Here is a 10,931-nt window from a genome sequence, read left to right as displayed (position 1 = left end):
AGGGGAGATGGCCACAGTGTGGCTGGGATCCTTACTAATTCAGACATGCAGGATATTTTAATGCAGGCAGAAGGAGATTGTGATTGCCCTACATAGAGATAACCAAACTCCCAATCAGCCAGCCAGCAATAGCAAGCTGCTAGAACCCAGGAAGCCTGTCAGCCTCATGCCTGCAGTCCCCAGGCCATCCAGGAATGGGCTTATCCAAGAAAGCTAATCTCTTCTGCTGTCCCAACCAGGTCTGTCCCTAATGAAAGCAGAAGTGTCCATGTAGGTATGGTTTGGAAGGGAAGGGAAGAAAAAGGACGGGAAGAGAAGGCAAGCCAAGGCCAGGCGAGGCAGGACAATGAGGTACAATACTCAAAATCATTCATACCTCTCCGACTTTTGAATTTTCTGCAAGCAAAACCAATGTAGTTCCAAATTTGCTCCAAAATAACAATCTTGACCTTGTAAAAAAGCACTCTTTTTTTTTTCACAATGCCGCCTAAAGACATGCTATGCCAATGCCTGTTTAAATGCTTAAATACTTGAGGTTTGTTAAAAAAATGTGTTTCTAAACACATTTTATCAAGTGAAGGAGATTTGAGACAAAACCAACAGGATTACCCCTGCATTTTTGTAGTTAGTGGAATAATATTGTTTTGTTCCATCAATGTGTCCACTTTACATTGTTCAGCACAAAGCTTTGTGGAATAAGAATCATGGGAATATCACAATATAGGAAAAAGGTACAAATAACAGCTTCATAAACTGAGAAATGTACATAAATAAATCATGTAGATGGGGGCAGTTTGCTTAGCTGGCAAGAAAAAAAAATGGAAAATATGCTTGTTAAACAATAACCACAGAGTGTGCTTTTATGATGTTTTTCACCACAGTAATTCATATTAGAGATAGAAGCAGTTGCATGTTAAATAAAATCATTCAGCATTGTTCGCCTCACATTACAAAGAGCTGACTTATGTTGTTTTTAGATGCCTCCCATTAGAAAGTAAATATTCCTCTGATGTTATACATTTCAGAAAATTTAATAAAGATGAACTGTAAATAAAGTCGCAGGGAGATTTCAGACAGTTTTATTAGCAGATTGTTGAAAAGAAAAGAAAATTAAATACAATAACAGTAAACGTGGTTCTCACATTGAAACCAGGCTCAAATAACTAGGCTACCATAGAAAAATTTCCAATTCTTGCATTATGATGTAAAAACAGATTTTTGTACAGATTTTGTACAACAAAATTCGTAATAACCTTTTTTCATTTTTAGAAAACTTTAAATATATAGATAAAAATAGACAATTTTCATAGGTCCTACATGAAGATGAGTATGTTCTGTTCCAAGGGCTTGCATAGAGCGCAAATATGGTTATAATATAGAACAACTAGACATTAATATCTTTAAGATTACAAAAGCATATAAACAATAACATGAGGACAACTTTTCTTCATAATCTATGCAAAAAAAAAAAAAAATCCAAATCAAAACCCAAAACCAAAATACCAACCCAAAACTTGTAAAACTAAAGAGGGGCAAAAAACTTCAACTTACGGCAACATCTCATGGTCTGTAATATTTACACTGTTTTTAGCAAGATTCTTCCTAAACATCCAGCTCATAAATTGGTTCCCCTTTAATCCTTAACACTTCTGTTTATGTACCAAGCCAAACACTGAGGCATTCCCAAAGGTCTTGAAAGAATATACTGTAAAACTACTAAACCTACTTACAGGTGACTCTATGCAAGGAGCAGAGCAATGGTAAATGCTAGTACATATTTCAGTTGTAGGCTTTTAATTCTCTTTCAGATATGAATGATTCAAAAGCTTGCCACAAGTCCATCTAACTTTACAGCTGTTAACCCTTTAAAGACTGCATATGAAAAAACTGGAGTACAGAATCCCATGTGTGTTTAAGCAACTATGACAATCATGAAAGAATCATGGTTAGAAAATAACATCACTACAAAGTATTAGACAACAATATTTAATGAAAAATATTGCTCAATATTTCTTTAAAAAAATTACTGTGATGTGAACTTGTATATACATCTTTCTATTGTTAAAAAAGGATCGTGGTGGAGTAAATATGAACTGCACAAAATAAATGTGTACCAGTATTGTGAGGAAGACCTACAAACTATAGAAGCTCAGTGCTAAGTTTACAAAACATTAGAAGATTTTTTTTGACAAAATAATATTAATATCCAATCAGAACTACTTTTAAAGAAATATTTGCTTTAAGTTAGGCATCTTAGACATTTAAGGTTTTGATATGTTTCCATGTAATAAATAATATTTTATATGCATAAAACATTAGATGAAGAAAGCATAATCACAAAACTTACAGTAATAGCACTGATTCACAAAATCAGTCTTTAAAGGGGTAACCCAAAAGTATGCAAAGCAAAAAACATAATTTTTAGTAATGTAATAAGCAGTGTTTTGCAGCTTACTTCCAGTTATCAGCACAAAGGTGAAAACACATATTGTAGCTTTCATAAAGACAGTGAAAGTAACACATAACCATCCATCCCTAAGACAAGTTGGGAGGGACAAGAGACTTCAACTGTATCACTCAGTTCTACGTGGAATTGGACTGATACATCAAGTGTTTGTTAGGTTTTTTTTTATCAACATTGACGTAATATGACATTAACATATAAAAATATTTCTGGCATTTTGACTTGCTGCTCAGCCACAGTCCATTCTTAGAAGTGCACTAGTCAGGGCACTAACCAGGGCTCAATATACAAATAAAAGTGGCTGATACAGAATTCTGACTTGTTACCAGATGCTTAAGATCTCATTCAGTAATACTGTGACTCCAGGACAAATATTTACATGCCTGCATGCGTTAAAACTAGAAAGGTGTCTTTCTGACCAACAGGGTGACAAAACAATATTATCTAAAAGTTTCATTTCCTAAACTCTAGATTTCTACTGCATACATAATACCTTCCTTGTGTGATTTGTGTTATATACTGTACATGTGACCAACATTTTGATAAGAAGCAAAGTCTTTTATTTCATAAACCCCTGCCAGTTTACAATGAGAAATTATTATTCTTTTCATTTTTTTTTAATTTTATTTTAGGAAAAGAGACTTTGTGAATGGTAAAACAGTTTGTTTACATCCAGCATTTCTTTTCACTTACACAAAATTCCATTTCACTTAATGTAGTCTAACATATATGTGTTGGTCTCTTGGAAAGCATGTGGAAAAAATGTCTTTAGAAGAAAAACCCACGATCATTGTTTGAAAACTGAATGTATCAATTTTTTCTTCTTTTACCTTTTTTTTTTTTCAATAAGAATCCTCTTATGTCCTCTACAAGTTAATTTCTGAGCTGTCTTGCTGGTTTCAGTATGGTATAACAGTCTGCAAGTGTACTTGGACACCGCTGGAAGGATCATTGGATGTGCTCAAATATAGAATCATCAGAGGAGGAGAAAGTCTGCATTCCTTGAAAAAGGGAATACTCAGCCATGTTCTGACTGCCTGTAATTTTGGATACAATAGTCCGGCGCAGAGATGCAGATTTTTGCTGTGAGAACAGTGCTACTGTACATTTACAAACATTCTCTAGATCTCCAGGTTGAGCCACAGGAGATAACCAAAGGAGGACACTCTTGCAGAATTCTTTACATTTTTGAAGAACATTGATAAATGAAGTTGAGGAAGTTGGTTTCAAAACGTTTTGTTTCCACAGAACTCCTTATGAGCCAATGTCTTACTGCAACGTTCTTTACCGTAGCACACGTATTTTCAGCAGGAAAAATTCAATACATGACAGTAGTTTTCAAATAAAGTCTTCCATCTAAAATATGAAAGAGAAACATTTGCTTTATACATTTATATCTTCAATGAATCAAAAAGAGGAAAAACCCCACAAGATTTAAAACCTCAGCGGAAGTAGTCATGCAACAAATCTGTAAAATGTCCCCTATGGTACTTTTTGTCCAAAAGAAAAGAAAATCATAAAACCTGAATGTCACCTTGTCAATTGCATCTGTCAGTGGTCAAATAAACTCTGTTGAAAATTACATGCACTTTGCAAGTTGTGAAAAATGTAACAGCTTTAATGTATGCTGGCCTCATATCAGTACTAGGGCACTAGGAATGTAGGTGGAGCCTCTGTGCATGTGTTTTTACTGATATGCAAACGTAACTGAATAGTGCTGAACAGCAATTATTTCCTTCATGGTTGCAGAGCAAAAAAAATCTTCTTGCATGCAATAGTTAGTACTCCCATCACTAAAGGCATAGCTCACACTTTCTGATTTAGCTGTGTTGTTAAATATACCATGTAATGTAACCATTGTGCACATTTGTAGCTATTTATATAGAACCCAGTATAGGATATTTAAACGGTAGCAGTGAAGTATAGCCTCCTTCCCCCCATAAATGAGATTAACTGAACAATTACTATGTTAAAGATGTAAGCACGTTTCTCACAACATTTTTTCCACCCAAGTGAGGAGCATATATTTAAGTGAGGTATGTGAGGGAACATGAGAAACACTGAGCTAACCTACTCAGTAACTGTTGATCTAGAAAAAATTGAAGAGAACATACAGGCACAACATATTTTCACCTAATTTTTAAGTACAAAGCAATTTTTTCTTCACCTGGGACATTAACACCTTATATACACCTATTTTGATAGCCACATAATGATTATTTTTTAAAAAACAGAAAACAGACAGAAAAGTTTCTTAGCTTTCTGACCAGTAGGGTAGAAAGTGTGGTCCCCATGTGAATAAAGCACATTATGAAGCAATTAATCCTCCCCAGTGTATATCTACTAAACACGACTTATATTTTAGAATATAAGCATTTGCAACTACAAGCTGTATCTCAGCTCTTAAAGTTGGCATCAACTTCTTATTTAAATCTAAGTAAATTCAGCAAATATTTCTAAGTTTTCAAAAGGTTTTGTTTCTGCTTGATTTTCTTAGTCTAACATTTTTATTCCAAATCAGTCTATAGAATTTTTTATTAGAAATACAGTAAAAATTAGATATTCAGTGAAGTGATGGCGTGAGAAAAACCTGTACAAATGAATGCTGAAATTTTTGTAATGTTTTGTTATCTTTGAAAGATGTGGCATCACCTCTCTGAACTTACTGTAATTGTTGAGAGAAAGAAAAGTTAGCATGAAAGCAGACAAAAGTTAGCGTGAAAGCACACAGCTGTAAAATCTGCATATCCCTGTCCAGTTCTACCAGAACTGCTGGGGAAAGTGGGAAGCTGTAAAATGGCTCTGCTGCAGTGATTCTTATCTAATGTCCCTTTGTTTTTCCTTTTCCACCACTAGTTTCCTTTCATGAGCTTCTGGGGTATATGCCTTTTGCTACTTTCTCCCCATCTTTACATTTGTCTACCCCCTTTCCCTACTTTTTTATGTTCCTAGCTTTTTTTTTTTTTTTTTTTTTTTTTCAGAGTACATGATAACTTTCCCACTACATAAAAGTGCTTCCTCTCAGATCCATTTCCATTCTCTTTGCTCTTTATGGTCTTTTTTTGCACTGAAGAGAAGTAAAAAGGAATTGAGTAAGGCCATAACTTAAAGACTTTTATATTATTATTTGATGCATGAAAACCAACCAAAATGCTTATGGGAATTCAGGATAGAAAGAAGGAGCCCCTGAAATGGAGCTCAGTAAAACTGAAGGCCTGGAAAACCATCTCCAGAGAAAGCCTGCATTAAGTGGAGGTTAGCTACTGCTACTACTTGGCTACATTTCCATATAGTTCTCCTAAACATACTGAATAAACACAATAAACATTTACAGCACTAAAGCTGTCTAGATACCTCTGTAGGAGTATTACTCTGCATATATACCAGCACTTTGGCTATCCTGAATGTACACTTGCTAATGAGTGCTATGTATAATTCCCACACCTTAACATTCTGATAACCTGCCGTTGGTAACTTATTTTATTATACTAGGTCTCCATTTACCTTTTAAAATAAAATATGTATTAAAACTAATTCTCAATTAAAAATACAGCTGCAGGAAGCAGAATCCTTGTAGCAGCCAACAAAAGATGAACAGCAATAGTTTCAAGAGTCAGCTCTATTTTACACTGCTTAAGGATCTAACCTGGCAGCGAAATCAATAGGAGGTTTTTCACTTCTAAAAGACAGCACTATCAGATCCTGTATTCTGTATCCACAGAAAATGAATAAGAATAGAAAAGGGCAGCTCTACAAAGCACCTTGCTTACAAAGTAAGAGGATACTTGTTTATATATACAAGTTCTCTTCAACATCTTCATTAACAGCTTGGTAAGTAAGTTTGTCAGCGACACTAAACTGGGAGAAGTTGTTGACTCTCTCAAGGGCAGAGAGACCTTGACAGCTGAGAGAGGTGAGAAATCAAGCCATATGAAGTTTAACAAGGGCAAGTGCTGGATTCAGCACCTGGGATGGAGAATCTTGGCGGTATGCATAAACTAGAGAACGATAGGCTGGAGAGTAGTGCCATGGAAAGGGACCTGTGGTCCTGGTCAATGACAAGTTGAACATGAGTCAGCAGTGCCCTGGCAGCCAGGAGGGCCAACCCTGGGGTGCATTGGGCACAGCAGTGCCAGCCAGCCAAGGGCGGGGATTGTCCTGCTCTGCTCTGCACTGGGGCAGCCTCACCTCGCGTGCTGGGGGCAGTTTGGGGCACCACAATGTAAAAAGATATTAAACTATTAGAGAGCATCCAAAGGAGGGCAATGGAGATGGTGAAGGGTCTGGAGGGGAAGTTGAATGAGGAACTGCTGAGGTCATTTGGTCTGTTCAGCCTGGAGGAGACTGTGGGGAGACCTCAATGCAATCTTCAATTGTCTCACATGGGAAAGTGCAGGGGTAGAAGCTGATACCTTCCCTCTCATGACCAGTGACAGGACTTGAGTAAACAGCATAAAGCCCAGTCAAGGGAGGCTTAGGTCAGATATCAGAAAAAGGTTCTTCACCCAGAGAGTGATTGGGAACTATAACAAGCTCCCCAGGGAAGTGGCCAGGGCACTGTGGCTGAGAAGTTCATGTAGCCACTCATGAAGAACGAACAACAGGTGAATAGCAGTGTACTTCAGAAATTCAAAGACTTCAAACTGTGTTAAGAAAATCTCAGAGATCTGCAGAGGAACAATGAACTTGCATCTCAAAGTGGTGACCAAATATAACCCCTATGTTTGTCTGCTGTTTCTTTCCATTGGTGACTCCTACTACCTTGCTTCTATCCATTTCTCTCCCTATTCTTAATGTTCTGAGGTTCTTTCCAAATGATAGAAACTTCTCAGTGCTGTTGTCAAAGCCACCAGAATCACTTTGCCTCTAGGTGTAGCCAGAGCTCCTATCTGAATACAAGTGGAGTATTACCACTGATAGGCCCTTAATGATTTCAAGGTTAAAATCATAGACAAAACCTACAAATCATGAAAGTGATCAGCAAATCGAGCCAGCTCATTCTTTGTAAGCCAATGTGAAAATGCCACTACTTCTAAATACTAAATCCTGAGCATGCTTGTGCCTTCTGCCTCCCAATCAGCATTAATTTATCAGCTATGCAGGCCTGTTGCATTACTTTCTTCTGTTAACAAATGCAGAATTTTTCTATCAGCATAAAAACAATTTTATGTAAAACAAATATGCAATATTTTAGCCACACAAAAATATGCATACAAACATATACTACACACACACACACACACACACACACACACACGCACACAGAAAGGATGTTTACAATACTGGGATATATTTTTAGCCTACTGAAAATTGTTGATCTGTGTTGAAGTTTTTCCCAAATTTACATACTGTTATATACAATATAAGTACATAAAACTTACTTTTACTCTTAGGAAGTCAAGAAAAAACACAAACTGGGAAAATACTGCTAAATTTCTAAATAGAACTGTGTGTGATTAGCAGATTGTCATCTGTTTTAATTGCTCTTTTGCAAATGGCAGTGTTCAGCAAGATCACACAAGCTCATGCTAGTAACTCAAACTGAAAATGCCACTACTCCTAAACATCATTTGGTTTTGTCTGTGGATTGATATGACAGAAATTCTACCCAGAATGAGGGAGTATTTTTTTAGATCAACTCTTTTTAATTAAGATTCATTTTGAGGCTTTTGGATGAACATGCCCAAATAGTTAAAAGGTCACAAATGTTATAAAAAACAAACAAATGGAACTGACATAAAAGTTTGCAATGCTGAAACAAATCATATGTCTCGAAATGCATTCCCACAGAGATGTCATCTGGGTAATGATTCACTTTAGTGTTCTGTGGGCAGCTTGCAGAAAGTATCTCTGTGGGCCCAGTATTTTCAGAGGTAAAAACATAAACCCACTCCTATTAATATGAAACCTTGTAAACTGATAAAAACGTACAATGAAATGCTAGGTTTTGTCTTCAGCTGCAAACTAAATAAGTTGTCCATTACATGGTTAATATAGGCATTTCTGCACTGGGAGTGCAAGTCCCAGTGGGGTTCTTTGCCGTCCAAAAAATCATATTCTCAGAGTTGCTTTAAAAATAAATGTAGTAACACTGATCATCATGACTACAATACTGCAGTGTTTAATTTATGAAAATCTGCAAATCCACGTCCAAAGTGTGCTGTCACATCTTAGTTCAGTCACTTGCTATCTTACAAAAACCTACTTAGGTAAATTCTCCTCAGGAAAAGCATAGTGCTTTCTATGGTTAGGAGCTGAAAACAACCAACCAAGTGACCAAACAGACAGAAAGATACAGCAGCTTGACACAGAGAGCTGATAAGAAAGAAACTCCCAGAGTCCAGGTTAAGAAGAAAAGGACAAAATACTTTGTGAGAAAGAAAATCGCAGAATCGCAGAATGGTTTGGGTTGGAAGGGACTTTTAAAGATCACCAAGGACCACTCTCCTATCAAGGGTAGGGATTCCTTTCACTAGACCAGGTTGCTCTGAAAATGAATGACAAGATATGAAATCTCAATGTGTGCTTTGGAAAGTTGGGATGCCAAGGTTTGAATAATTTTTTTATCCTTTTTTTTTTTTAATTGTAACTTGTGAGCTGTAGAATAGCAAATCCCATGATCCCAGAACCCTTACATCAAAGTAGCCACAGTTTCAGTTGTTAGAAGTCCTAACTTCAGTTAACATATTTTTGTCAAGTATCACTGGTGCAGGCCAGTGATAGAAGCCAATTTTCACTCAAAATGTGTCTTGAGGGTATTTGAATAGTGCATCTATTCATCTCTTTGTACTTTCAAAGAACAAAAGTTGATGTCTCTATGTCTCTTGTTGTGAAGACAGGAATTTTATTCCCAAATATGGCTCTGAAATTTTCTGTGATTTTAGTTTGTGAGTTTTTTTGTTGTTGTTGTTTTTTGTTTTTTTTTTTCCCTGCCCTTTCTTCTGTTCTCACTCAAACTTCTGTTTCTTTTCCTTTTCATTTTAGGTAACAGATATTTCATGTACTGATGGTTTTCTCAGTCTTTTTTCTTGTCCTTAGGAAGCAAATAGCAGTGCTAGCTGAATCCTCTAAGGACGATATTAGCACAAGTAAAAAAAAAAAAAAAAAAAAAAAAAACCAAAACAAAAACAGAAACCAAAAAAACTATATATGCATATGTATTTAATGGAAATAAAAGGTTCTTCACTCATAAAAATCCATTTGAACCCCATCTCTATGGCTGGTGACTGAGCTGATCTAAGCTTAGGGTCCTCTTCTAAAATCACATGTTGCAACACAAAATCCCCAGGACAAGCCCATGTGCTCCTCAAGGCAGCAGATGCTTCATACTGGAATTGAGTATACTGTTGCCAGACCCTCCAACCATTAAAAACTGCTAACTTCAGCTTAAAAGAAATAAAATATTTGTGACCTTAAATGGGGCTCCTCATATCTAAATCAAAGCAAAGCTGTTCATTTGTGCTAAGTAACATAATAAATTGCATTTCCTGTCAGGAAGTAGCTTTATTGAAAATGGTAGCTATTTTCTCAGAAGTTATTTCCAGGCACCTGTAATCTTAATGAGGTTTGTCCCTTTCAAAGAACAGTTGTACGTGCATGCCCGAATGCACACAACCTCTTCAGCCCAGAGCTGATAAAAGCATCTGCATGCCATAGCTCAAGCACGTTAAAATTATATAACTGGTTGGTTTATTTGTTTTAATAAGATGGGGCAAATGTGAATCACAGTGTACTTCTAACCATTCATTCAAGCTGATGTTTTAATCATTTGAAGGAAGAGAAACAAAACAAAAAGAAAGGGATGGTAAACAAATGGAAATGATTCATGTGATATTTGATAAGACAGCAGTGGGATGTCAAAATAAAAGCAAGCATATTGTGGCAGATGGAAGGGATCTTAGTCAAACTGTAACCCTTCTTTAAAAAAACTTAAAGGAAACAACTATTGTATATCTTCATATATTTAATTCCAAATTGAGACACAAGAGGATTTATTTTCCACCAAAGATGGAAGATAAAATAGGAGTCTAACTTTTTAATAATGTGAAAATAATTTATGATGAACTTCAGTTTTTTTCAGTTTGCAGAGTGTGAGACAAAAAGCCCATCATTTGTAAAAGTCAGTCATGGAATCAACTGAACATAACTTTTCATAGTAATCCTAGTAAAGTGCAAAACAGTACATTGTCAGGGGAAGTAATTCCTCCTAGTGTCTAGAGTTGATTAGAACTTTGAGGTTTTACAACTCAATACTGAAAAGGAGGGACAGTGGGATATATACCGAGCTGACATTGTTACTGGCAGCACAAGTAGATAATGTATTGGGGAACGTGGATGGATCCACTGCCATCTTCCATAGCAGAGTACAGGCGATGCAGGAAAGCTGGCCCAACCACTGAGGCTTTGAAATTCAAGCAATTTGTTCTTTAAAAAAATGCCCATCCAGTTTTTATGCAAAGATGGGTGA

General features: G+C 36.3%; 1 protein-coding gene across 4 annotated transcripts in view; it reads right to left on the bottom strand.

The window, feature by feature from the left end:
• Nucleotides 1-1,063: 1,063 nt before the first annotated feature.
• The window catches only part of DACH1 (dachshund family transcription factor 1), a 354,099-nt gene continuing 344,231 nt past the window's right edge, over nucleotides 1,064-10,931 (bottom strand). For 3 of the 4 annotated variants that reach the window (XM_030948600.1, XM_030948647.1, XM_030948638.1), the window contains one exon: nucleotides 1,064-3,820. In XM_030948600.1, the coding sequence (XP_030804460.1) occupies nucleotides 3,783-3,820 (38 nt within the window). In that variant the 3' untranslated portion in view covers nucleotides 1,064-3,782. The remainder of the gene's footprint in view (nucleotides 3,821-10,931) is intronic. The other variant, XM_030948611.1, reaches the window with a different exon arrangement.

Source organism: Camarhynchus parvulus, chromosome 1 (genome assembly GCF_901933205.1).
Source record: "Camarhynchus parvulus chromosome 1, STF_HiC, whole genome shotgun sequence".
Lineage (NCBI taxonomy): Eukaryota > Metazoa > Chordata > Aves > Passeriformes > Thraupidae > Camarhynchus > Camarhynchus parvulus.
The sequence above is the reverse complement of the archived record's forward strand: the minus strand, read 5'-3'. Positions and strand labels throughout refer to the sequence as shown.